General features: G+C 48.3%; 1 protein-coding gene and 1 long non-coding RNA gene across 8 annotated transcripts in view; one reads left to right on the top strand and one right to left on the bottom strand.

The window, feature by feature from the left end:
- CLCN5 (chloride voltage-gated channel 5) overlaps positions 1–27,888 on the bottom strand; it is a 108,549-nt gene that overhangs the window by 29,056 nt on the left and 51,605 nt on the right. For 2 of the 7 annotated variants that reach the window (XM_072625914.1, XM_072625911.1), the window contains exons 3-5: positions 20,884–21,042; positions 5,051–5,152; positions 2,056–2,207 (exon numbers count right to left, since the gene is read on the bottom strand). In XM_072625914.1, the coding sequence (XP_072482015.1) occupies positions 2,056–2,207; positions 5,051–5,152; positions 20,884–21,025 (396 nt within the window). In that variant the 5' untranslated portion in view covers positions 21,026–21,042. Of the gene's footprint in view, positions 1–2,055; positions 2,208–5,050; positions 5,153–8,558; positions 9,045–9,714; positions 9,920–20,883; positions 21,043–27,888 lie in introns of those variants that run through there. The other 5 variants (XM_072625913.1, XM_072625912.1, XM_072625917.1 and 2 more) reach the window with 5 other exon arrangements.
- LOC140515291 (uncharacterized) lies at positions 14,988–19,137 on the top strand. The gene is made up of 2 exons (XR_011970930.1): positions 14,988–15,568; positions 18,823–19,137. It is a non-coding gene; the product is annotated as an uncharacterized lncRNA (long non-coding RNA).

Here is a 27,888-nt window from a genome sequence, read left to right as displayed (position 1 = left end):
TACAGTAAGAGCAATGCTATAACGAAGATCACCTGTGAAAGACTCGGCTACTCTGATCGATCCAGTGATCTGACAATTCCAAAGGACTTACGATGAAAAAATAGCACCCACCTCCAGAGAGAGGACTGATGAACTCGGAGTGAAAACTCAAGTAGCATTTTCTGTCTTGCTTTTTTGGAAATCTGGCTAATATGGAAATCTGTTTTGCACGATTTCACATGTATAACTGATAATGCTTGCCTTCTCAGTGGTTGGGGGAGGGGTGGGAAAGGGAGAGAATTTGGAACCCAAAATTTTAAAAGGAAAGAATGTTAAAAAGAAATAATAACTTAAAAAAGAACACGATTGGCATATTGGTTCAAGGTTTGCTCTTGTTTGAGTTGATCTGCGATCCCAGACACTTAAAGTCTTAAGACTTTGTAGGCCAGTACAAACACACACCAATTATTTCCAATAATTTGGACAATCGGCAGTTTCCAAAACCAGGCTTGGCATAATAATTTGGAATGATAAATTGTTGATATCATTTGCCAGTGACAAAGCCAATGGGGAGGCTGGGCGTACACTCCTACAGTCACAAAAAGGACAAGGGTCCTTGAATGGTCTTTTCTGCTTGTAAAGTCATTCCGTTGTTCTTTGAGCACCGGACAAATGTGTTGGAGCTTTTCATTAATGGCTATTCAACAGTGAATAGGAAAATCATCGTGGGGAAAGGCATTTAGGGTTAGGGTGGCCATATGGAAGCCTGCCCCTAGGGCACAGTTCCACTCGATGGGCCACGTGGTGAGGGGTCTCCAAACCCAAGATGGAAGTCTGCAGAGCAGGGACACTGGTGAAGTCATTCCTGTTTAGGTATACACAATGACAGACATTTCCTAAGCACCTCCACTGGGCACAGGGCTGAGCTAAGGGCTGGAGGACAAGTACATTTTAGAAAAAACACTATCCTGATGCTCGAGGACCAGGAGCTGGGAGAACTCATCAACCCCATACATCTATAATCCCCACTGCAAAAGGAGTATAATTAGCAAGCGCCATTTCAAAAGGGTTCAATAGGGAAGAACATTGTCATTATGGGAGTCCAGGAAGACAATCCACAGGCCGGTGACATGGGTTTCATTAGATGACATCTGAGGTCCCTTCTACCAACTCAATGAAATTATAAAAGAAAGTTATCCACTTGATATAAGTGACGTACTCTAGAAAAATGTCTAATTTCAAAAAATGTTCAGAGAACATACTTAATTCCAATGTATCACATTATTCTCTTAGTAGCAAAATGTTTTCTGGTCTCTTCACAATGGATTGCTAGTATCATAGTGACAAACTGCTATTTTCCATTCATTAGGAAGCTCTCTGCAAACATAACATTTTCAACACCTGGGAAGACTCAACATTCCAATATTATTTCTGAGAAACTGAACATCATCCAAAGTACCCAGAAGCCACAGCTGCGGTAACGCAAAGACAGCAGGGACAGGTGCTTTCAAAGCTTCCTGTGCTCGGTACATTCCACCATCATACACTCACATTTCCAAAGACTTTCAGGCATCCGTGTCAACCATATATGCCTCAGGGCAGGCCTGTGCAACCTTCAGCTGGTGGGCATGGCAAAGGATTTTGGGCAGTCTGCAAAAAAATGAACGTCCTCTACATGTCCTCTACATTTTTCACAGACCACCCAAAATCCTTTGGCAGGCTGCTGGTTGTGCAGGCCTGCTCCAGGACAAAAGAGGCATTATCAAATATAAATGATTCAGAGAAAATCACCCCCATACCCCCCACACCTACACGCACACCCTGTCCCCATCCAAGATGAAGGAAATGTGTGAATCCAGAGCCAAACTTGTAGGTATCACAGTAGAAGGCATTCTATCATGAAAAAGAATCGAATCATGACACTATTCATGGCCTGTCATCTGGAGGTTACAAGAGGCCAAGGGAGGCCAGAACACTCAAATCCAAGGTGAGGGAAAGTGCATGATCAAACTTTCATTTATTCCCATGTATTCCCCATCAGACATCCTTGGCCATGATTCACTACCCTTGCCTTACCTCTCGGTGCCTGTCTCGGTCTCTGGATTTCTCCCTCACCCAGTCAATGGTATTGAAGTCTTCATAGGTCCCAACTCCAGGGATAGGCTCCTCTAAGAAGTCCATCATCTTATTTGGAACATTCAGCCCTTCTCCATTGTATGACATGAACTCTGCAGAAAAGGAGGAAACATACATGGCCACAACAGTTGGTTTCTCAGTTAGTCCACACGTATTTGTTATGTGGCTCCTATCTGCTAGGCACTGGGGAGACAAAGAGGGAAGCCAATCCAACTCATGAGAAGCTAGCTTGCACCCAAAAGTTGGCATTATCCAGCAAATGAGAAGAAATCTACACAGACTAAGTTACACTACTGGAGAAATAAGCCATGAAATTACTTCCACAGTCCACATCGGGAGGGGGTGAGAAGAGCTTAAACTCAGCTATCAGTGACATGTTACAAAAAGAGACATAATGGGGAGACTCAAGGAGACCTAACAACTGACTGGTTACAAGGAATAAAGGGAAGAAGGAAAATCAGGAGGGGTGCACATGAATGTTAATTGTTTTACTGGGAACCACCATCAAAAACCCAAATGTGTAAAATAAGGGGTAGCACTTTACACAAACCCTTGGAACACAAGGAAGTCAAGAAGGTTCCAAACCTCATCCATTTCAAGGCATCTGGAAGTTCTGCCACTGCCCCTGGCTTTGTCATCTTTCTTTATAAAAAATAACATCCTACTCACTGTCTTGCTGGCTCTTGCCCTGTGGGTTCCACTTGGTCCTGGCATAGAGAAGACTTTCCATACTACCTTGGAGTCTTCATTTCTTAATTCCATTACCTTGGAAGAGTCATTTCTTCAGCTAGTTTCCAACTGCGAACCATAAGGGTTCCCAATTTGGGATGATTAGAAATAGGGCAGTTCTGAATATTTTTGTTAAGACACAGGGGCCTTTTGGTGGCATCACTGGATCACCAATTTCAGTGGAGCTTTTGCTCTCCAAAGCATAATACGGATTGTTTACCCCAAGCTCCGGGATTCCAATCAATTCCTAGCCTGCCCTAACACGGACATGGCCACACCTTCATCATCACCGTGGTATCTCAGAAGAGGATCACATCCTCCCAAGAGCAAGAGATTCTTGGGAATTTCCCACTGATCACAGGCTCTCCCATTTTCACTCTTGCCTTTTGTTACTGTTGCCGATCCATGACCCCGTCCTGACTTTTCCATTCCGCCTCCTTGACTCTGGCTTCCTATGCTTTCACCACCCAACAAGGTACCACGTGGCCTGTCAGGATCTACTATTCCAGACTTCTTGGCTCACTCCATCCCCTCAACCTTTCCTATGAACCACCCTCAATCCTCAGCCCTGGGGCAGTTCCCAAATCAGATCATCCCAGGGAAAAGTGACAAAACAGAAAGGAATCCACTCACTAGGAATTCATGGTCTAAAACTGTGTCACGTTGGGTTCTTGTTATTAGATCAACACCCCTCCTCAAGCCTTCTTAGTGTCCGCCCTCTTCCATCACTGCCAGCAAGTGCTCCAAACTGCTGCTTCACCCCACTTCCCCCACAGTGCTCCCAGCGCTCAGAGCACATGCCCAGTTTTGTTTGACTTCACTGAGAGGCGAGGCCATCTGACCAAGGTATCTCAGCTCCTGCTCCTAAAGGCTCTGTAATTTTTCATCATTTCCCCTCTGGGCATAGGAGCAGCAGGAGCAATGTCCCTCCCAACCCCTCCCATGTCCAGCAGGCAGCAACCCTCCCAGCTGCTCACAAACATGTTCAAATCTCTTCAATCTTTACAAAAAGAAGCCTCCTCTTGACCCTTCTCTCCTCTCTCCTCTCGCCTTCTCACTACTAAATGTCCCCAAAAAGTGACCTCTGTCCAAGGCCCCATTTCCCCACCACCTTTGTCTTCAGCCTTCCACTCCACGGGTGAAATGATCCTGCCAAAGTCACCAGTTTCCTCAGTCAGCAAGCCTGACAATTTTCCTTTCCATTTTCATTTTTCTGGACCTTTCGTAAGTGTTTGCCCCTGCTAACCATTGACATCAAACTGTTTTTCCTTCCTTCCACTTTAATTTCTGTCTCTTTTGATGTCCCATCTTTTTCCTGATGCTTTAATGAAGGCATTTCCCCTCATTCTCTTTATGGAGAAGGGACATGGTGGTGAATCAGGAAATTGTTGAGTCGTTTCAGTCATGTGCAACTCTTCACAACCCCATTTAGGGTTTGCTTGGTTTGCTATTTCCTTCTCCAGCTTATTGTACAGATGAGGAAATTGAGGCAAACAGGGTGAAGTGACTTGCCCATGGTCACAAGCTAGCAAGTGTCTGAGGCCAGATCTGAACTCAGGAAGATGAGTCTTCCTGACTCCAGGCCTGGCCTCTATCCACTGCAGCGCCACCTAAATGTCCCAGGAATCTGGAATCAGGAAGACCTGCATTTAAATTCCACTTCTGACACTTCTTAGCTGCATGATCTGGGCAAATCACATCAGTTATCTGAGCCTCTGTTTCCTCATCTGTAAAAATCAAGATTCCAATGCATGTAATACCTCCCTCTCAGGGTTGTCGTAAAGCTCAAATAAGAACGTGAATAGGTCTCTTTGCAAACCTTCACATGCTAAAGCAATGTCTGTTGCTCCCTTTACATTGTCCCTGCCCCCCAGCTCCAAGTCTGCCTCTCTGTCTACACATAGGACACTTGAACCTGGCACCTCAAACTCAACAGATGCCAGCCACGGAGTTCATTAGCTAAAAGACAACAACAGTAACAACAACGTATTTTATGCTTTAGAAAGCTCAGTCTACCGCTGGCACTTCCCAATGACTTTTCGCTCTCCCCCACCCCTCTACCCTCCACAAACAAAGAGTCACAGCAAAGTAAAACCAGTCAACACACTGGCCATGTCTGCCAGCGCATACCTCACTCCCCACCTGTGGCCCACCACTTTTCTGCCATCAGTTGAGTAAAGTCATTCAGTGTTGTTTTCCTCATTACCTTGTCCCTTAAGCTTGCTCCTCTTTTTAACGTCCCTATTTTTGCTTCTGGTAGCAAGATGCACCTGCTCTCCCATGCTTGTACCCTTAGTGTCCTCTTTGGCTATGAGAGAGGAAGGAGAAGCAAGTATCAACTGATGACCAACCTCACCAATTGCCCCTTTGCAACACCACTGGAAGGCACATCTATCCTCTCCCCTTGATCCCTTATTATCAACAGCCTTAAATATAGGCCTTTGATCACCTGGGGCAGCTAGGTGGCACAGTGGATAAAGCCCTGGGCCTAACACACTTGCTAGCTGGGAGACCCTAGGCAAGTTACTTCACCTGTTTGCCTCAGTTTCCTCATCTGGAAATTGGGGATCATAATAGTACCCACTCCTCAGGATTGTTGTGAGGATCAAATGAGATATTAGCAGAGTACTTGGAGCAGAATAGGGGCTTAATAGATGGTAGCCATTATTAACTGTTATTATTACCTGTCTACCTGGACTCTCATTCTCCACCCGCTCCTACCAGTCTTATCAATTCAGTCTTCATAAGGCTACCAAAAGAATCACTAATATGTGTAAGAAGTCTTTTTCAAGTGTTTTTCCAGTAAAAATATCTTCAGCGGCTCCCTATTGCCTATCTGTTGGCAATGAGCTCTTCCAGCCTGGCTCCACTCCACCTTTCCAGCCCTTTTCCTTATTATCTTCCACTCATCATTCTATGACCTGGCCAAACTGGACTATTCTCTGACCATTGCCCTGCCTCCACCCCCAGACATAGCCTGTTCTTGAGGTCTGCGGCCTTAATGACACTTAATGACAGTGTTTCCCATACCTGGAATGCCCTCACTTCCCTTTACCCACCAAATTCCTGATCATCCTTTAAAGCCCAACTTACATGCCCCGTCCTTCCATGAATCCTCCCTCATTTTCTCAGATGTGTCTCCAAGAACTAAATCCAATATTCCAGGCATGGTCTGACCTACCGTTGGGATGTTAGTCCTTCTCCCAGAAGAAAGGCACTGAGTTCTTGAAGCTAAGCAGCACACAGCTATGAGGCTTTTCCCAAAGAGGCAGGAGATAGCACAGCCCCTTGCAGGGAGAAGCCACTGCTTGTCACCCAAAGAATGGTAACATGAAGCCACAGGAGGGTGCTGGCAGCAAGGGATCAGCCAGTGAAGGTTGGAGGAAGGAGAGAAGATGGCCAAGGTGGGGAGTGTGAACCAGAAACTAGCACTACTACAGAGGGCTGACCCCTTTCTGGGACATAAGTCCAAGATGGGATGAAGAGCCTTCCAAACCTTGGCAAGTCTGATGCTTACTATCCACCCATTACCAGTGATTCAAATGGTGATTCCATTGCCATCAGGAGTCAAGAAAGTGTAGTCTATTCAGGGGAACAAGGCTTTGGGTGAGAAATTGAAGACCTTGGCAACATGGGCTGCTGCCCACTGAAGGCAAGGCAGCTTTAGAAGGTACCAGGAGTGTGGGCCAGTTGATCTACTGCATCACCCAGCAGTCCCATGAGTCTAGCCACACCTGATTCTTAACAAATCAGACACCAAAGATAGAAAGTCAGGTCAGATAACAGAGGAGGAGTACAAAATCATGGCACAGATCTGCAAGAACCTCTTAGGGTTCTAAAGGTGGCCTGAGCTGAGGTGGGCCAGTTCTGTGCAGGACAAGAAGAAGACTTTTCTTAAAGAAGCAACAAGCCTGGGATTTGGGGTGGGTGGATAGGGTCAGATCAAAGGTCCTCATCTTTTTTAGCCTCTGGCTTCAGGCAGGGGTGGAGGGGTTCCGGGAATCCAAGATAAGCAGCCACCCTGGAGGAGTTCAAGTCACCAGGCCTAGACAAACTATAGGCCAGGGGCCTCAGCGAAACTGGCAGGCCTCATTACTGCATCATGGCCCAGTGACCTTGGAACAATGACACAGAATGAGTGTGGAACTTCAGGACTGACAAAGGGTAAAGGGAAGCAGATGGGACCTGCAAACTCTAGGCCAATGGGTTTGACTTTGATTGTTGGGGTGGCATCATCAAGAACAGGTCACAGCACAATGATCAAACAATGCTATATTTCTGCTATTACCTCAGTTGCTCTAGATAGATTTTAGCAGTGCACAGGCCAAATGAGATATGGAGATGCAAGTTCGACAATGGTAGAGGGATTTGGAGTTAGCAGATCGTCTGGTTATATGATAATAATCATGAATGAATGGTTAAATGTCAGTTTGAGATAGTCTCTAGTGGAGCACACCAGGGATCTGTACTATGCAAGAAGGGCCCTAAGAACTGAGGCAGCTAGTGCTGCCTTGATCATGTGCAGAGCTCTGGGCCTGAAAGGAGGAAGGTCTCAGTTCAGTCACTTACTAGCTGGGTGACCCTGAGCAAGTCACTTAACTTCTGTCTGCCTCAGCCTCCTCAACTGTTAAATGAGAATAAGAACAGCACTGACCATCCAGGGTTGTTACAAAGATCAAATGGGATGAGATTTGTAAAGCACTTTGCAAACCTTCAGGCACTAATAGTACCATTTAGTACACAAGGAGCAGAGAAGGTATACTGGGGGGGGGGGCGGGATCCAGAATTAGGAGTTGATAAGGCATGGGTGGCCAAAGGTAAAGGGTGCAAAGGATTTGAAATGAAAGGACTATATATGGTTGAACTGGCTAAGTATCTGGTCAAGACTAGGAAGGGAAGACCACAGAATCCTAGACCTAGAGCTCAAAGCAATATCGGGAGTCATCTGGTCCAATCCCTTCATTTTACAGATGGGGAAACTGAGGCTCCGAGAGTTGGGGTGATTTGTCCAAGCTCACACAATCAGAAGTAGGATTGGAACCCAGGCCCTCTGATATCAGTCATAGACCTTTCCAGTGTACCATACTACTTGCCAGGGCCAGGGTAATGGCCCCAGAGAATCTTTAAGGATGGAGGATCTGGAGGTCACAAAGAGGGCAAAGAATTGGTTTAAGAGGAGTGAGAGCCAGGGATAAATGGAAGAATAGGAGGCTACAGTAAATCAGGAATTTCAGAGTTCCTGATTGTGGAAGTGGAACATTTCTGAGGGACAGTGAGGTCAAGGGTACAGCCATCACTGTCTGCAGGCATAGGAGCCCAGGGCCTAACTCCTAGAGAAAGGAGGGAGCATGACCAGGGGCCCAGCAGTTTGCTGTGTCAGAGGCAGAGGTCAATAAATATGACAGGAAGTGGCCCTGCAGGTGGCACCAGGTGCTCAATGAGTAACCTTGCTCCTTTCCCTGGTCCGATGTGCTGGGCACCAGAAGAAAGTACAACCAGCACTGGCTTCTGGGAGGAGCCAAAAGATGAAAGAGGGAATAGAAAGTAAAAAGGGCTAAGGAGAAGGAGCCAGTCAGAGCTCCTCCAATTGGAGGTGAGTGGAAATGAGAGAATGGGAAGGGGTAGCGGGGGAGGGGTGTTGACTGGCTCTGTATCACTGGAATGAGGAGAGGAAGAGGTTAGGGTTGGCTAGCCTTAGGACGGGGATGGAGTACCTTTTGGCTGGGCCTCCCACCCTCAAAAGTCCTGTGACAGCAGAAGGTGGCCTCAGTTCACAGAAGGGAGATTGGGCCTGCCTTCAGTGGCCCTTCCTGGAGATGAAATCCTGAAGGCAAGGGGTGTGGATATTGGCACCTGGTCCTAGGCTGGGCCCAGTACAAACACCGAAGCTTTCCCTTGTCTCCGTTTGGTGATGGTGGCAATAAGTTGCAGCAGAGTAACCGTCAAGTCGAGGGTGGGCAGTTGGGGCCCAGGAAGAGGGCGCAGGCCTGGCAGACACTGCACTTCTTGTGCCTAGCCTGCTGCAGCACTGGGCCTGGCACTGTGGTCACTCTGCAGATCCAAGGATGAAGGGCAGCTGAGTTCACTCCCAGCTCTGGAAGGACAGAAGCTGTACCTGCTCACTACAGCTCAGTGTCTCCAAAGAGCCAGCGGTAGGAAAGTCAGCACACCCCTGGGAGAAAAAGGCCAAAGGCCAAATCACATGGGACCAGCAGAAAAGTTAATCTTAAATCCCCAAAGCAAAGTCCTTGCAGTGTCTTCCAGAGCACCTGACTGGAAAGATCGAGGCCTGGGGAGGAGGGAATTGCCCAGGCACCATTTACTGTCCCGTCAGGCACTGGAGGCCAGGATAAGCTTGCTTCTGAGAGATAAAAACAAAGGCCCAGGGTGGGGGGGCGGGGGTCCTGGGCAGGAGTAAGGGCTCTGCATTCTCAGGCAGCCCAACACAAACCACTCACACCCAGAAAGCCACTAGAAAAAAGAAACAAGGCTCTGCTTAGATCCCCACAGCTTTCAAATTTCTCGTTTCATCTGACGCAAAGGATCCTGAGAAATGGATTTTTTAAAAGCATCTGCCAACTCTCTCCTATGATCCCCATGATGTAGCAGACATCCAAGCTCTGAATGACTCAAGCCAAAATGAAGGGGCCCCCCTCACCCCACTTCCTGATAGCAAAGCCCCAACTTGTACCAGCAGCAGCAACAGCCCCCCCCACCCCAAAGACGGGATGACTTCATTCAGTAACCTCATCCCTCCTGGCATTCTCTTGTCAGAACAAAAACCAAGCTCCTGCTGAGCACTGGCCATGCAGGCCCCCACCTCATGCTGGGCTCCAAGGCGGGGGGCCGGGGGCGGCAGTATCTGCTTACCTTCACTGGTTCTGCTCCAAGCAGGAGCCCCGCACTGCAGGCTGCATGTTGCTGCTGGGCGGGCGGGCGGGCAGGCAGGCAGGCAGGCAGGCCAGCAGGCCAGCAGGCAGTGATGCACTTACAGCAGAATGCCCGCCCGCCTGCCTGCCCGCCACCCAGGGCGGATCGGGGAAGAGGAGCACTTACAACACTTGCAGTCAGCCCTGTCTCCCAGGAGCCCCAGCCACCAGCACTCCAAAGTGATGTCACTGCCTGGCTCACGTGAACAGACCCCCTCGGACCAGTCTGGGGAAAAGGAGGCCTGTGACTGAGCAGGGAAACCTTAAAGATATAGTCTCAATTAGATGCCAGTGAACCTGGAGCCCAAGGCCCCGAGCAGCAGCTTTCAGTCACCTCAGGCTGCTGAGCCTCAGTGAAACAGAAGGCCCCAAGAAACCAGGAAGGGAAGTAATATGAGCTATAGATGAGCTCGTAAAGAGGAGAGCCAGCGTTTGCTGCTGGAGAAAGCAGCAGCCAGCAACCAAATCAGGCAGTCTTCAATCGGCTAAGCCGACCCTAACTCGAGTTCTGCAAGAAGGGCTTTGTCAATTAGAAAAATGTCCAGAAGGTGATATGGTGAATGACAGTGGTACATAGTGTCCACTTAGATGGCCATTCCTAATGGCTCCATTTTCATCTAAATTGTTATTTTATTCAATCCAAAGTAACAGCAAAGGCATATGGTGGGTGTAAGTGGGCAGCATGGATATCACCCATGACCTTAGGAGGAGAAAGAATAAAAATAACCAAGGCCACAATGCCTAGACAAGATGGTGGCCAGTCACAAGGCCAGAGCCAGGGAGAAGAGGGAGGTGGCTGCTGAAGAAGGGCACTGGCACACTGGGAGGCTCCTCTACGGAGGCCACTCTATGGAAAGCTGGGGAGAGAAGGAAGGAGAGACTTAGCTCACTGTTCTATCCAAGTCATTCCAAATCCAGAGGGTCCATGGAGACAGGACTGCCAAGATACCACCCGTGCTTGGTTGGCCTGAAATGGTAGGAAGCCAGCTGCCTGCTGATCCTACAGAATGTAGGCTTCTGTTACTTGTTTACTTCACCATTCTCAATGGGTTCATGCTGCATACAGAAGGTTTTTCTGCTGTACCTATATTTGAACAAGTAATATTCTCGAAGACATACGCTTCCCTTTCTGAAGCCACAGAGAGAGAGGGCCTGTAGTGGATTGACCTTTCTTAGATTCAGTCCCAGGGATGGACACACATCCTGTCATTTTAGGGAAAGGACAGTTCAGCAGTCCTCAGCTCTTGGAGACCTTCAGATGAGATGCAAGCACCTCCGAAGGGATGGGCAGAAAGTCATCCTGGGGGCACTTCAGAGGGAAAATGGCCATCAGAGTTCAGAAAGAACCCAGAGTCACCTGGTGGGGGGAGGGGAGAGGCCTAAGCCTCCCCAAGGTGAGTAGACCTTGTCAGTGGGTTCTCTTGAGCAAGCATCCATCCCTACACAGTGGAGTTGCTGAACAGAAGCACTTCCCTAGGACCAAAAGGCCCGCTTCTCAGTAAATCACCAAAGGACCCCCTTTGGGGATCTAGGTCATATAGGACTTCTCAGAGTTTGTTAATGTCACATGGGCAGAGTAAGCGGTGCCCAGACTGGAGAAAGTTAGACATGATAATGTCCTTGGTGAAACCAGGGGCCATGTTTAGCAAATGAGGGACAGGCAACAAAACAGATTTTCCTCTAAGTGGCCTAAGCTGGAATGTATACTCAAGCCCCCAAAAGGGACTTTTCAGAGCATTAGGGACTGTCCTTCCTACCATAATAAGTCAATAATGAAAATACAAGCACCTGAGAATGGAGCCCTGTATTTCAAAGGTCCCAGGGGGTCTTCAAGGTCATCAGATTCAGATGAGGAAACTGAGGCCCAAAGGGGAGCAGAAATAGAGTGTGAACTTCTGTATAAACCCAGGAGGAAATTCACATCTATATAAAAGAGCTTCAGTAGGGGGCAGAGCCAAGATGGCTTTCTAGAGCACTGCCCCAAGCCCAGCCAAATACCTGTAAAAAATGGCTCTAAACAAATTCTGGAGCTGCAGAACCCACAGAATGACAGAGTGAAGCAAATCTCCAGCCCAAGACAGCCCAGAAGGTCACTAGGAAGTGTCTATTGCACCATGCTAGGGGCAGGGCACAGTCCAGCGTGGGCTATGCTGGCACAGACAGGACCTGAGCAGGCCTTGGGGAGACTGAATCTCTCACACCTGTGGCAGTTTCCTGACTTCAGGACCCCAAAATGCCGAGGTCAAATTGGAAGGTCAGTGGAAAAAGCCTGTGGGACCAGTGCAGGAAAGTGGAGTGGTCTGGGCCCCAGTCCCAGACCAGCCAAGGGGGGAGGGGATGAAGGAACCCTTGGCAGTCACAGCAGCAGCAGGTGCAGAGATAGCAACTGTTTCTGGAGCTCTAGGCCCCACAGGTTGTGGAGGGATTAAGTGGCTGACAGTACACCTCCCATCCCCACTGCAAGCAGAGAACTACTTTGACAAAGAGATCAAAAGTCAAGTAAATGGCTGGGGAAATGAGCAAAAACCGGAAAAGGAATCAGACTATGAATCTTACTTTGGTGACAAGGAAGACCAAAGTATACAAACAGAAGAAAACAAAGTTAAAGCACCTCCATCAAAAGCCTACAAGAAAAATATGAACTGGTCTCAGGTCATGGAAGAGCTCAAAAAAGATTTTGAAAATCAAATAAGCGAAAAAGAGCAAAAATTGGGAAGATAAATTGGGAAGTCAAGAGCTTGCTAAAGGAGACCCAAAAAGATGCTGAAGAAAATAACACTTTGAAAAATAGACTAACCCAAATGGCAAAAGAGACCCAAAAAGCCAATGAGGAAAAGAATGCCCTAAAAAACAGAACTAGTCAGATGGAAAAGGAGGTCCAAAAGCTCACTGAAGAAAATAATTCTTGAAAGATTAGAATGAAGCAGATGGAAGCTAATGACTTTATGAAAAATCAAGAAATTATAAAACAAAACCAAAGGAATGGAAAAATAGCAGAAAACGTGAAATATCTCATTGTAAAAACAAGTGACCTGGAAAATAGATCCAGGAGAGACAATTTATAAATTATGGGACTACCTGAAAGCCATGATCAAAAAAAGAGCCTCGACATAATCTTTCATGAAATTATCAAGGAAAACTGCCCTGATATTCTAGAACCAAAGGGTAAAACAAATATTGAAAAAATCCACTGATCACCTCTTGAAAGAGATCCGAAAAGGAAAACTCCTAGGAATATTGTAGCCAAATTCCAGAGTTTCCAGGCCAAGGAGAAAATATTGTAAGCAGCCAGAAAGAAACAATTTGAGTATTGTGGAAATACAATCAGGATAACACAAGATCTAGCAGCTTCTACATTAAGGGATTGAAGGGCTTAGAATATGATATTCCACAAGTCAAGGGAACTGGGATTAAAACCAAGAACCACCTACCCAGCAAAACTGAAAATAATACTTCAGGGGAGAAAATGGTCATTCAATGAAAGAGAGGACTTTCAAGCATTCGTGATGAAAAGACCAGACCTGAATAGAAAATTTGACTTTCAAACACAAGAATCGAGAATCAAGAGAAGAATGAAAAGGTAAACAGGAAAGAGAAATCATAAGGCACTTACTAAAGTTGAACTGTTTACATTCCTACATTGAAAGATAATATTTGTAACTCTTGAGACTTTTCTCAGTATCTGAGTAGTTGGAGGGATTATATACATATGGACAGAGGGCACAGGGTGAGTTGAATAGGAAGGGATGATATCTAAAAAAATAAAATTAAGGAGTGAGAGAGGAATATATCGGGAGGAGAAAGGGAGAAGTGGAATGGGGCAAATTATCTCTTATGAAAGAGGCAAGAAAAAGCTTTGTTGATGGAGGGGAAAAGGGGGGAGGTGAGAGGGGAAAAGTGAAGCTTACTCTCATCACATTTGGCTTAAGGAGGGAATAACATGCACACTCAATTTGGTATGAAAATCTATATTACACTACAGGAAAGTAGGGGAGAAGGGGATAAGTAGGGTATGAGGGAGATGATAGAAGGGAAGGCAAATGGGAGGAGGGAGTAATTAGAAGTAAACACTTTAGAGGAAGGACAAGGTCAAAAGAGAGAATAGAATAGGGGGCAGGACAGGGTGGAGGGAAATATAGTTAGTCTTTCACAACATGACTTTTATGGAAGTATTTTGCATAACTACACATGTATAACCTATATTGAATTGCTTGCCTTCTCAGTGGGGATGGGTGGGGAAAGAGGAAGGGAGAGAAGCTGGAACTCAAAGTTTTAAAAGTGAATGTTAAAAATTGTTTTTACATGCAACTGGGAAATAAGAAATGTAGGTAATGGGGTATAGAAATCTATCTTGCCCTACAAGAAAAAAGAGGAGATGGGGATAAGGGAAGGGAGAAGTGTGATAGAAGGAAGGGCAGATTGGGGAAAGAGGTAATCAGAATGCACGATGTCTTGGGGTGGGGGAGGGAAGAGATGGGGAGAAAATTTGGAACTCAAAATCTTGTAGAAACTAAAAATAAATAAATATTTTTTTGAAAAGAAAAAGCTTCAGCAAATGCAAGATCTGACTACAAAGTAAGGAGATGCTTTGGAAGCAGCAGACCCCCAGACTTGGGCAGCCATATCCAGGCTCACCTCTGGAAGATGCCTTTGGAAAAGAGCTGGGAGGAGAGTTTTCTGAATCCCTTAATGAGAACTCTATGGCTCCAACACCTTCAGACCTCTCTGGGGTCTGCCTCTTCAGCCCCAAGCCCCAAACAATCAGCTTGCTTTCACTGTTCACCTCATTTTTTATGCAAAATCAGGTGACCTCCTAGGAACATATATCTGCCTCCCTCATTCACCAGTCTTGGCTTTCAATGCCAACCTTCAGTTCACACAGGGTTTGGGAGTCTCACTGGCCTTTCTGAAGCTTTGCTGCCACAGAGGGCAAAGTTCCTGAGAACCGGTCCTGGGATCCGAAAGGACAGAGCCTGATCTACACGAGGGAATGGACTGGGGCAAGGAAGGGCCTAGTCAAACCATTTCATTTCAAATGTGCCAGAACTCAGGCTGATTGGGTCCGCCTAGTCTTTATATCAACCCCAGCAAGAGCAGAGTTCTGTAAACTCAGTTACCCACCTGTCCCAACTTGTTCTGCATGACTTAAGGTCAGGCCTGCAAAGACTGCTTCCCCTTCTCTGATAGCATCAGCAAGGGCCACTGTCACATATTAACCTGTCCATAGCTTGATCTAATGATTAGGCTCGTTGCCTCGCAGTGGGGAAGGAGGAGAGCAGAGACTTGTCCCTCATTGGCCCAAAACAGCCCACTGAAGCATTTGGAGGGTTGGGGCCTGGGATGAGGGAGCACAACAGGGGATGTATTTATTATTATTACAGATTCAGGGAACTTTGGGGCTGAAAAGAGCCCTCTGAGATAATCTTAGTTCAATCCTTTCATTTTACAGGTGGGGAAAGTGAGGCTCTGAAAAGGGAAGTGACTTGATTAAGGTCACCCAGCTACTCTGTGGACTGAGAACCATCAAGGTCAGCTTACCAAAACCGTCCCAGTCTGATCACCTGCCAGCTACATGTGGCAGAGATGTTGGCACGTGAGCATTAACCTAATTCTGGCCCCGTCAGTCAAATGATCTCGGTCACTAATGGGCTGGCTCATGGCGTTAGGGGCTACTTCATCTTTGGTGTCACTGGGCTTCAATCCTGGATAGAGCGGGAGCCCTTCCGGACCCAAGTGGGCTTGCTGGGACAGGATGAGTACTTAGGACATGGCACCTAGGACATGGCACCGATAAGGTAAGCCTCCCTTAGAACTGTTCTTCCCATATCCCAGGTGGCTTCATGAGCCACGTGGAGATAATGAACGTGTCCCACCCTGACAGTGGCGCTCTGTACTTCACAGACGCCCTCATGGGCTGAATGAAACTGCTCTCACTGGGCTCTGGCACTTAAGAAGAGTAACTTGATGTGAACCCTTGGGCAAAGGTAAATGTTCTTAATCAAATCGATATGCTTTAAAAAGGTCATCTGGCAGAGGAGACCCTTTCCAAAACATTTCTCAAGCACCTACTGTGTGCCAGGCAACATGCTGGGTGCTGGGGATGGAGGCAGCTGTTTGGTTTCAGAGAGAATCCTGGGGTCTGGGAGGACATAGGGTGTAAGGAGGGAGGAGGAAATGAGACCAGAGATGGATGAGAAAAGGCAATCACTCAAGGGGGAGAAACCAGATCTCTGGGCTGTTCAGGAGGCATTTGGAGGAGTGGGCCCAGGGAGGAGTCCCCAAGGAAGGCCATGTAACAGCTGCTGAGCCAGACCACTCTCTCTTTCCAAACAGTTGTTCATCTCTAAAACCCAGAGTGCTTTTGTGCCCTCTTTTAGACCCTCCTCTCACAAAACGGCTGTTGACACAGCCAGCTGCTCTAATGCTCTAATGCACAGCCCCCAGCATCAGGGTTAGCTCCCTAACTGAACCAGGATCAGGCCCAGGGATAGCAGTCCCAACCACCTCTCTAGGTACCATAGAGAGGGCGCATTACCAAAAAGACTCACAAACCCAAACCCAAAAGCCATCTTGCCCCTCCCCCTTCCCAGCACCAGGCATATCCAATTTCAAGAATATTTTCTATCATATTAAGATATGCTTCTAGCAAGTGGGATCCCCATACCTTCAGCACAATAACTCCTCCTTCTGCTCCCCCTCTAATTTGTTACTGCTTCCAGCTCAACCAGGGCCCCTGGAGCTCATTAAAACAGGATGCTACCATCAACTGTGGTGCACAGAATTGGCCTTGGCTCCAAGTAGCTACAGGGAGGCAGACAAGCAGTCCTAGGAGCTGGGGTGATCTCCACCCATTAGCAGCTGCTGAGGACAACCTATACAGGGAATATAGGTTAGAGCCAGAATTTTCATGAAGGAAAAAATCCCAAATGGGCCGGCTCACAGCCCATGCTATGTGGTGAGTGCTTGAAGACGTATGTCTCAAACCCAACCTCCTCTGCCAAGAATAAACCAAGAATTCTTGTTTTCTTTTCATCAGTTAATAGACATTTACTGGCCTTGTACCATGTGGGGGAGCACAGCATGTACAGTTCAGGCACAAGCACTTGCCATTATGGTCCCAGAGGCCGCCCAGGAGCATGCAGGGCAACCCCCTCTCTCCCTGACAGGCCTTGGGGGCGGGGCTTCTCCTGGGGCAGGAATCCACTGAAAAGCTGAGACAGGGCCCCTCCCTAGACTGCGCTCTCAAGGGGACAAGATACAGAGCAAGACCCAATCCCCCTCTCCTCCTCTGGGCTTTCAGCATTTTGAAGCCCAGCTAAGGACCCCAGTATGGACGTGGTCTATCCACCTACCACCTCTGAAGCAGCTCTGCTGTGGGAAAGTGCTGAGGGCCTCTCCACAGGGAGTGGGCGGTCTGTACAGTGGAGCCCAGGAGGGCACAGGCTGATGAGGCCCCTAGCCCAATGCCTCCCAGGGAGAGCTTGGAGGACCTCCTTGCTGGGTCTCCATTAAAAGGGGAAAAGTGTTTGTGGCAGGAGAGAGGGAAGGAACCTGGGGGGAGGGTACAGGGGGCCTGCAAAGCTTTCATGGGCTTGCATGTAAAATGACTTGAAGTTCTTAAGAGAAAGATGCTTTCATTTAAGAATCTTTGGATCTCAGTCTGATGGATGGAATCAAAACCAGAAAAGGCTCATTTGCATTCGCTGAGTCCAGGAAAAATATACGGTGGTGAGGGGGCCAGGAAAAACCAATACTGGAGGTTCCATTCAAGTCCAAAGGCTTCACAATGGCTCTTTAGAAGCTCATGTGGGCTCATACCATTGGGAGGCCTAACAAATACTTATTAGGCACTGAGACCTTGCACTAGGTAGGGACACAGAGATGAAAGACGGCACTATGCCCTGGAAAATGAGTGGCAGGATGGCTGTTGTAGACGGCACACTGGACAGTGACCTATTCCGATCTCCTGTCGTTGGGCTTTTGGCCCATGGGAAACCCTGAAAGCTGTCAGTCCTTAGAACTTTAGTGGTCTCTGGGTCAACAGAGCTGTCTAGCTGGAACAGTAGCCAGGGGCAGCAGCACCCTCTAGTGCTCAGCTCAGGGAGGAGCAGGGATGAAGAGGGGCTGGCATCTCTTCTCCATCATCCCAAGGTGTCTGTCAGAGACCGCCCAGCAGAGTTTCCATTTTCTCTCTCATTAGTTCCTAACTAGAGTGAACCAGGCAGAACCAGGCAGGTCTCCCCTCTTCCTCCCTCTCTTAAGAATAAGCCAGCTTGTTTTGGAGGGTGAGAGGATCCAGCAATCTTTTTACAGCAATGGTGTTCCATACCTATCACCTAATAAGTGATAGATTGAGAATGGGAACCAAAACACACTGGCTTTGACATCAAATATTGAGCTGCTTTGAAAAACACCTTCTTGCTTCCATGGCTGCTTGCCTGACTTTTCCCCTCCTCCCAGGTCTTTTTGCTTACACTTTTTCCAGTCTGGAGACTCAGATCCCACCCTGTCGACGCATTTCCAATCAGGCTCTGAGTGACGGATTTATTCCTTCTTCATAAGCCAACCTGGCCGGGCCAGCTAGCAAACAAGGACGGTTTATTGGTCCTCTGGCCCTGACTGATGTGGAGCCATATTGTCTGTATATGCTCTGCTACCTGGTCCGGCAGCACTGAAGGTTCACATAGCTCCAAAGCCCAGGAGCTCTGTTAGCAGGAGGAAATCAGAGCTACAAGCAGGAAGCTAGAAGTCCACCAACACCACAATCTCCAGGTGCATATGGTCCTTCCCCCCAGCACAAAAAGGTGGACAATTCCTACCTGTCCCAATCTCTCTCCAAAGGATTTCTGGAGGTGGAAATGAGCAGTCAAGGTGCAGTGGCCAAATTCCTGTGGCCTTGGGCCAGAAGCCTCTAGGAGAGGCTCCAGGCTTACTGGTGTGGGGCTTCAATAAATGCCTTTGACAAGGAAAAGTGAACAGTTATGACTGACTCGCTCGAGCTATTAAGCCATATATTAATATGACACTGTCATAAATCTTCCTTTCCTAGGCAAAGAAAAGGACACAAGAGCATCAAAGGCCAAACTCTGCCTTCTTGTTTTCACCATCTCATCTGGGCCTGGCTTCCTCCAAAGTCTCCCACCCCCACCTTAACCCCGCCTTTCCCTTGTTCTTTGTCCCTGACTCCCAAGGTCCCCTCAGCTGTGAGACTCCAAGACTGCTGCTACTTAGAAGGTCTGTCCCCTAATCCATCCTGCTGGCCCCTAACATCATCTTTCTGGCAATGATCCAGTCAAATGGTTCTCAGATGGATCTGGAGGTCCCTGGGGCCTGGTCACTTCTAATAGAACACTGTTGACATTATTGTCTCTGTCAAGAATGAATCATTTACCTCTGCCATATCTGCATGAGGCATTATCCAAGCACTGAGCATCCTGCCTCCCAACCCTGCTGCTAACAGCTAGGAGAACAGCAGTTTGCTGCCCTCCTGCACAGGTCCTAAGAGGCTCCTCTCTCTGATCTTTCAAACTGTCTCCTCAATGAACATTTATTAAGCATCTACTACACAGAAGGCTCTGGGGACACAAGGACAGGAAGGAAACTGTCCTCGAGCTGAAGGATCTTCCATTTCACTGGGGGGTTACAACATATACAAAGATGAGGTCACTTAGGAGGAAAAGAACCCTGGTAACCAGAGTAGGGGAGGGGGGGAAGAGATGGAGGAAGGACTTCATGTAGGAGGTGGCATCTGAGAGATGAGGATACTGAAAAGCAGAGATGAATAGGGAGGGTATGAGTGCCAGCACTAGGAGGAAGACGAACTGCAAATGCATGGAGTCAGGAATGTGAGGTCTGGCTTGAAGAGTTTGTGAAGGGGGCTAGCATGCAGCAAGGCTGCAAAGGTTAAGGGGGTAAGGAGTCTGGGCTTTTTCCCAGGGCTCCCTAGGGAGCCACAGAAGGTTTCTGAGTTGAGGAGAGGAAACATCTCATTCCTGGGCCTTAGCAACTAGATGGAGAAAGGGTCATAAAGAGGAAGGAAAATGAAGGCAGAGAAGTGAGTTGGGAGAAGTCAGAAAGGCCTGAACTAGAGACAAGCTGATAGGCAAGTAGAAGCCAGTGGCTTTGGTAAGCGATAAAATATGGGGGCTGGGGGTCAAGGATTCTGAGATTCCCTCGGGCCTGAGTTCATCAAAGATCAGCAGGCTTGGAAGAGGCAGACGATGCGCTCTGCTTAGGACAGGTTGAGCCTGACAGCCAGGCAGAAGGGTCTTGCAGGCAGGTGTAACCCATGGTCCACACTTTGCTGGAGGGATAAGGGCTAGCGACCGGCATTTGGGAGTCACACACTAAGTTCAGAGAAGGGTGGGAGAAGGGCAAGGGAATAAACGTTTGTAAAGCACCTATTATGTGCCAGGAACTGTGCTCAGCACTTTAGAAAAATTCTCTTATTTGATTCTCACAACAACCCTGGGAGGTAGGTTCTTATCCCCACTTTACAGATGAGGAAACTGAGGCAGATAGAAACAAAGGGACTTGCTGAGGGTCACACAGACAGTAAGTGTCTGAGGCCACATTTGACCTCAGGCCTCTCTGACTCTAGGCCCCGGTGTTCTGTGCACTGTGTGCCTTCTAGCTGCTTCTAGAGAAGAGGACTCAGGTCAGAGCCTTGGGGGACACACGTACACTTGGGCAATGGGAGGTGAAGACTGTGAGGGAGCTAGACTTGGAAAGGAGCTCAGTGCCCAACTGTCATCAGAAGCAGGAAAGAAAAGGAAACTTTCCAAGATGGTGCCGCTCCTGTAAGAGGCCTCTCCCGGTCTTGGCCCCCTGCCTTTCTGCCCTTAGTAGAATAGGAGCAACTTGAGGACAGGGACTGGCACACAGAAAGATTCAATAAGCACTTGGTGACTGCTGGCCTATTGAGGTTCTCAGTAGTTAGTCAATGAGCATCAAGTTCCTACTATATGCTAGGTACTGTACTAAGTGCCAGAGATACAAAGAAAGGGGAAAAAAACAACACAAGGCCCTCTCCAAGGAGACCCCAGTCTGACCCACAAACAAGCAAGAAGGGGGATCTGAAACTGGGTTGAGGCCCCAGCAGTCAGCATACCTCCCAGGTCTCTGTCAAGTGGAGGGACATCATCTGTCATGGAGAAGTCCAAGGTGGTGCCCGAGATCTCCACCAGATCTTCGTCACTGGTGCTGCTGTGAAAGCTATTAAAGCTCCCTCTCCGAAAGCCTGGGTTGTCCATAGTGTCGCTCTCAGAATCTGCAAGGTGGCAGAGATGAGATAGGATGGTGACTGAAGGGAGGGCCTCTCAAACCACCCTCCCCCTTCTCAGTGGGTCCTTTCCGAGTGTCTTAGCACAACGATGGCGACAACGATGAGGACAAGGCCCCAAATGATAAGTCAATCTAGAAAGACAAGTGAGTCAGGGTCAATGGGCAGACCTCAAGAGCAGGAGTGGGCAGCCCCATGTCTCCACTCTCCTGGAAAACCAGGGGGGTGGGGGGCAGTCCAAGAGAAAACTGCCTGATTGCTGCCCCACACCACTGTCCTCTGCTTGGACTCTGGCCTCACTGGACAGTCCTGGCAGTGGGATTGAGTGCGGAGAGGCTGAAAGACAATGCCACCAGAATGAAGCACTCATCTGAGACAAACACTGACATCATATTGCTCCTTGTAGGTACCAACAGTCACTTCTCTGATACAGGAACATGTGGAAAGAGATTGGGAGGAAGCTTTGTAGACTGGTAAAAAAAAATGTTGAGGAAGCCAGGTAGCAACAGAGTGACCTCAAAGGTAGAGGCACAGCCAAGATGGAATGAGTTGTGAAGATAGGGCTGGATCTCCTCACAGCCACCTCAGGAAACCCCATGATCACCACTGCTGAGAAGAAAGAAAGGCTGAAAAGACTCACAAACAACAGGGGGAGAAAACAAAACAGTGACACGTCTGGAAAAGTTGGCAATGGGGAGATGGTTGGCACACCAGGAGAAACTGAGCAATAACGAGCATGGGTAACCAAAGAAGAGTCTGAAGGGAGTAAAAAAAATCATGGTGGTGGGGAGGGGGAGGAAAATCAAAAGTAGAATAAAAGACCTTCCTAAAGGTCAGGCTACAGATGGCATGGTGCCAGGACCAGGGCAGCCAGCAGCTTCCTAAATGACATCCACAAACACTCCAGAGCTCACAGGAAAGACCAAGCAGAGGAAGAAGCTCTACTGTCCAGACTAGGCTAAGCAGTTGACTGGACAGCTCAAAGAGGTGATCCAACAGTACAGCAACTTTGAACACACTGCAAAATGACCACGAACTGAGCTCAGAATTGGACAAGAGGAAGAAGAGGAGGCTGACAAACTGTCTTGGCAAAGTTCCATAGCTTTTCCAGGAAACAAAGGCTTGTTTTTTGATACCAATATTCTTCTGGAGATGCTGCATGGCTAGACCAGTCTTGACAGAATTTTAGGTGAAGACTGCCCAGTGGGCAACGGGTAGGCACATGGTGGGTGAGCTGGCTACAAGATGAGACAGATCAGGGCTTGTGCTGGGGAAGGCAAATAGTCAAAACCTCCCCTTTCCAATGAACTGGTCATGTAGCCATGTTATGAAGAATGACGGATTGCCACAATGGGTACCCCCAATGTACCTGCACAATGGAAAACATGAGTAGAGCAAGGCACCCAACACTGTGGGTGGGCTCCTATGGCACAGGAAGAGAAGATGTGGAGAAGAAGGGGGGGGGGTGGACAATCTGAGCAGCTGCAGGAAGCCACCAAAAAGATCAATAGAAAATAAGGAAGCAAAGGCAGTTGAAAAACCTCCCCTAAAGCCAAAGAAGCAGCCAGAACAGAAAGTAGATTTGTGCGCCGCAAGAACTAAAACTACATGTCTCTTGCCCCAATCATAGAATTATCAAAATAATTGGGAGGGAGGGGAACAAGCACTGATTAAGCACCTACTACGTACCAGGCACTAGGCCAAGCACTTTATAAATATGACCTCATTTAATCCTCACAACAACCCTGGGAGCACCTGGTGCTATTACGATTTCCATTTTACAGTTGAGGAAACTGAGGCAGATAGCAGTAAAGTGACTTGCCCAAGGTCCCAAAGTTAGTCGATGTGACTTTTGTGCTCCCGACTTCAGGTCACTGTGGTACCTCTAACCAGAAAACAAGAAGATGCCAGTGAAAGATCTGCCTCCAGAAATCTCTGGATTTCTTTGGACATCCCAGATAAATTAGGAAAAGAAGAAAGCATGACTAGTACAGTCCTAAAAATGGTCAAAGAAAACTTCCCAGAGTTGGCAAAAATAGACAGCCAAATACCAAGAGCAAGGCCCCCAAGGGCCGTGATGAGAAACGGTGGACCCACCTCAGCCCATCCCAATCCAACCTCAACGTTCCAGTGCCAAGTACCAAACCCTTCGCCCACTGCCAGAAGAAAACCCAGAAACCACTGACCAAGGAGCAGTCACTGGGAGCATGGCCCACTTTCCAAAGAGAACCAGAGACAAGCAGGGAAACTGGAAGAGAGAGCCCAGGCACCCCAAAGAAGAGTGGCCCAGAAGCCCTGAATCAGCCGCTCAGCATATCGGGCAGGAACGGCGCACTTAAAAAGCGCACCATCTTCCAGAAACAATCAAGTCTCCCAGACAAAAAGAAAATTAAAGTCATATGAACTTCTCACATCAAGATCAACCACTTGGAGGGATGACGGAACAAACTGTGGTTTATAAATGCAGTGAACAGAGAACAGGGAAGATGAGAAATTCAGAGAAACAGGGAAGGATTACTTAGATGAGCTGAATGCGAAAACAGAAGCTGGGCCACATGCATCATGACTACGGGTGGAAGTGAGCACATGCAAAACTTCTGCGTTGAAGGGAAATGCACTGAATGGCCCAGCCAGGGTCTGGAGGGTCTGGAAGATGGCAGCCAGCTCCAGCTCAGGCAGGATAGGCCTTCTGTTACTAGGGGAGGGTGGGTTTGAGCAGGCTATGACTGGTTGCCCCCCCCCCACACACACACACATACACCCGCAGATTCAACAAATGCTTGCTGTTGTCTGGACAGAAATCAAGAAAACATCTAAAACCATTGTCTTGCCCTTCTCGTTCCAAGCTCAAAAATCTCCACTGACTCCCTAGTGCCTCTAGGATAAAATATAAACATCTCCAGCTGCCATGAAAGGTCTGCCTCAATACAGCTCCACACCTCCCCCATCCCCCCATCCCCACCCCAAACCTCCACCCCTCCCTCTCCTCTGTAAGCTGGTCTTCATTCCTCAAATGGACCCTTTTTTACTTCAGCTTCTTCTCCACGCACCACCTCCACCAGGGGGGAACCCCCCCAGTTATTAACACTCCCATCCTCTGTACTGACTTCTCTGGGTACGTGTGGATTTGCCAAAGTATCAGCCGCCTGCTAGGAGAGCAGGCCAAGCATACAGGAGAGAGCAGATGATGCCAATGGGCAGTGTGGCACCAGGACCTGCTGCTGCCTCAGTCTGCTGAGAACTTCAGAAAACCAAACTGGACAGAAAAGAGATGGCTGGGTTAGGAGCAGTAGAGCCTCTTTTCCTTGTTCTTTGTGTAAGGAAACGCTCTTATTTGGTATTGGTCAAGGGCAAATGCAGAGGCCAAAGTCACAGTTGTGTGCAAGAGGCCAGAAAGCCACTGGCCACGTGTTCCCCTCAGGGAGTCATTCTGGACAGCCTGAGTCATATTATGTGGGAATCAAGGGAAAGTCGAAACTGATAATCCCCAAACCATGGCTATGTGGCCCCGCAATGTGTCTTTAATGCTATGTGTCAGGTGGCTCTTTGCGTTAGTCTAGAAACTCTCCTCAGACAAAATGATGAAGGTGGGCAGCGAAGGCCTGACTTGCGAGGACTCAGGAAATACTTTAGCCAGATACCCGCTTCCTGAAACCCATTGATAGAAATCACAAAGCCAAAAGAAGAATTCCCTTCTTCTCTCTCCATCTCTCTTTCTCCCTCCCCCCCTTTCTTTCTTTCCTCCTGCTTTAAATACCACAGTACAGAGTTTGAACATGATCCTCTGGCCAATGGAGAGTTGCTGAATGTCTCTGAACAAGGGCATAGCTTCTCTCCAGTCAGGTGCCTACTGACCACGTTGCCTGTAAAGGCCTTACATGCCTCACCCCGTCTGGGCAGGACCAAGTGGTCCATTTTGCAATAAGTGAACCAAATTTGCAGATGGGTCACTTCTTACTCATAAGGTGTTCTAATGCAAGGAAACTGGGGATGTCTCCTGGAATTGGCTGTACTCCACAGATAATAGCTTAGCTGTGGGAGCTAATAAGTTCACCAAGAGAAAAGGTGGGGGGTGGGGGGGAAGGAGAGAGAGGGAGAGGAAGAGGAGAGGAGAGGACAGGAGAGGAGAGGACAGGAGAGGAGAGGAGAGGAGAGGAGAGGAGAGGAGAGGAGAGGAGAGGAGAGGAGAGGAGAGGAGTGGAGAGGGGAGGAGAGGAGAGGGGAGGGGAGGAGAGGACAGGAGAGGGCAGGAGAGGACAGGAGAGGGCCCAGACCACTGTTTCCCACCTCCCAAAGGTCCATATTGGGGAGAAGGGAAGAAAAAAAGAGGTAAGACCAGGTAGGTGGACCAGGAAGGAGCAGTACAAGGAAAATGCAGGGAAGAATGAGCAGCTCATAAGGGACCTCAGGCATCCCAGGGAGGTAGTGTTCAAGGCCTCTTGGAGGCCAAGAAAAACGAGGGCTGAGAAAGCTTGGCTTTAGCAATAAAGAGCCCACTGGTGACCTTGGAGAGAGTAATTTTAATCACAACCAAGTAGAAACCAGATTGTGAGGGGGGCTGAGAAGTGAGTGGGTGTTCAGAGAAGTGGGAGCAAGAAGCCTGGAGAATTTTGTCAAGGAATTAGGATGTGAAATGGAAGAGAGAAACAAAATGATAACGGGAGAGAACAGTAGGGTCAAGTGAAGAGTTCTCTGGGTTTGGGGCTGGGGTGATCAGGGCGCATTTGTAGGCATCAATCAGGAAGGAGCCAACAGGTAGGGAGAGACTGAAAATTAGGGAGAGACCGAAAGTTAGGGAGAGACCAAAAATTAGGGAGAGAGAAAGAATATCGACGGAGCAAGCTGCTTCGAGGAGATAGAAGAGGATGGAATGAAGGGTCTGACCATGACAGGGAGAAGGGCAAAATCCCTGTGCCTGCAATCAGAGAGTCCCCACCCAAGGGAGCTGGAAATGGCTCTGCCCATACAAGACCCACGCAGAGGTGACGCAGGGGAAGCTCAGAGGTGAAAGCAGGAGCACATTTCCAGAGGACTGAGAAATAGATCCTGCAGACGGTGGGACAGGGGCTGAGCTTGGAAGGGCAGAGGTGAGAAGGAAGAACATTCTAGACATGGGAAGCAGCCACAGTAAGAGCATGGAGGCCAGTATGGTCAAGTCACAGAGCAGGTGAAGGCAGGAAAAGCAGAAAAAAGGGAGGCACAAATGGGTTGAAAATGCCAACCAGAAGAGCTTATATTTGTTCCTGGCGGCCGTAAGGAGTCAGTGGAGGTTTCTGAGTAGGGTGGGGTGACCTAATTGGACTTTATAAAAATCACTTTGGTGACTGAATAGAGGATGAAGTAGGGAAAGACTGGAGGCAGGGAGACCCCCCCTCCCCAGAAGTCACTGCAATAGTCTAGGTACGAGAAGACGAGGGCCTATACCAAGAGGGTGCCAGAGTCAGAGGAGACAAGGGGGTATAGTCAAAAGATGTTCTGGAGAAAGAAATGACCATACTGGGCACAAAAACCAAAAACTTCACGAAGGCAAGGTTGTTTCTTGGCATTTCCCTCAATGCCTAAGGTGGCTTTGACAAGGCTGAATTCAAAGATGAATGCCCCTGAAGCAGAGCAGACAAGCAGCGCTGGGAAGCAAGGCTGTGCACTGGGGGTGAGGTGATCTAGCACAGATGAGGCCCCACAGCACATCTGCTAAGACCTTCTGCCTGAACCTAAACTATCAACAAAGCAAGGGCCTCAGCAAACATTCTTCAAAGTGGACACTGTTTCCAGTCCCAACTATGTGGGCAGTGAGTGGGCAGGGATGAGGGCACTCACCCACTCAAACACCAAATCAACCCCCCAAAGCCTCAAATAGTCGCCACACCTCCTCCAGAACTGGGGTGCGGGAGGGGCAGTCCCCAGAACATCTCTTGTTCTTAAGAGTTTCACCAAGCTAGCTTGCTAACTCCCCATGCCGCTCACAGGATAGCAATGAGAAGGTCACAGAAAACATGGCACAACAGCTTTTGTGGAGGTTACTTGTCTCCAATGGAGAAATTTAGCAGAATATACTGAGACTTTCAAAGGAACACTTTTGAGAGGGATTCCAGCTCAACACCTTCCCCAGAGGTCCTGGTTTCAATCTCAGAGCGCACATGGATTCCACATGCTCTCAGAGCCTCAGTTTCCTCCTCTGTCAAATGTGAGGGTTAGACCCTGTGATCTCTAAGGTCTCTCCCAGCCTGAAACCTGCCTCTCTGATCCGATACCTAAGGATGACCATGCAGAGAGTATTGTTTGGGCACAGGGAATGGGGTGGGGGGGATTTCCTGTGACAGGGCCATCTAGATAACCCGGGAAGGTTCATAATATTCTTTATGGAGAGCTCTGCTCGCTGCTGCACTCACACTTTTGCCCTCCTCCCTTCTGTCCCCCCTACTGGACACTGGACACACTGTACACCTAATTCGGGAGGCCGAAATAAAGCAGGCGGAGCCCTTGGCTCCTATGTTCTCCTCCAGATCATTAAGACAACAGAGGCCAATTCATGTTGGTGTAAGGGCCCTTTGTACGAGCAGCGCCCTGTCTGCCGGTGCACTTTGCAACCCCCCACAATGTTAACAGTCAAATTATAAAGACTGAAAAAGTCACATATCTAGAAAGTTTCAGTACCGGAAAACAACCAAGTTCAAATGTGAGTCTCCTTGGCACAGCCCTAGTGCAGACCCTAATTACCTCATGACCAGTGCAACTGCCTCTCTTACCTTCATTCTCTTCCCTCTCCCCCAATACCCAGCCCCAGTCTGTCATAACCTTCCTTAAACCATTATTGAGATCGTCCCTCGCTGCCCC

This window comes from Notamacropus eugenii, chromosome X (genome assembly GCF_028372415.1).
Source record: "Notamacropus eugenii isolate mMacEug1 chromosome X, mMacEug1.pri_v2, whole genome shotgun sequence".
Taxonomy (NCBI): Eukaryota; Metazoa; Chordata; class Mammalia; order Diprotodontia; family Macropodidae; genus Notamacropus; species Notamacropus eugenii.
This window is presented reverse-complemented; position numbering and strand designations above follow the sequence as displayed.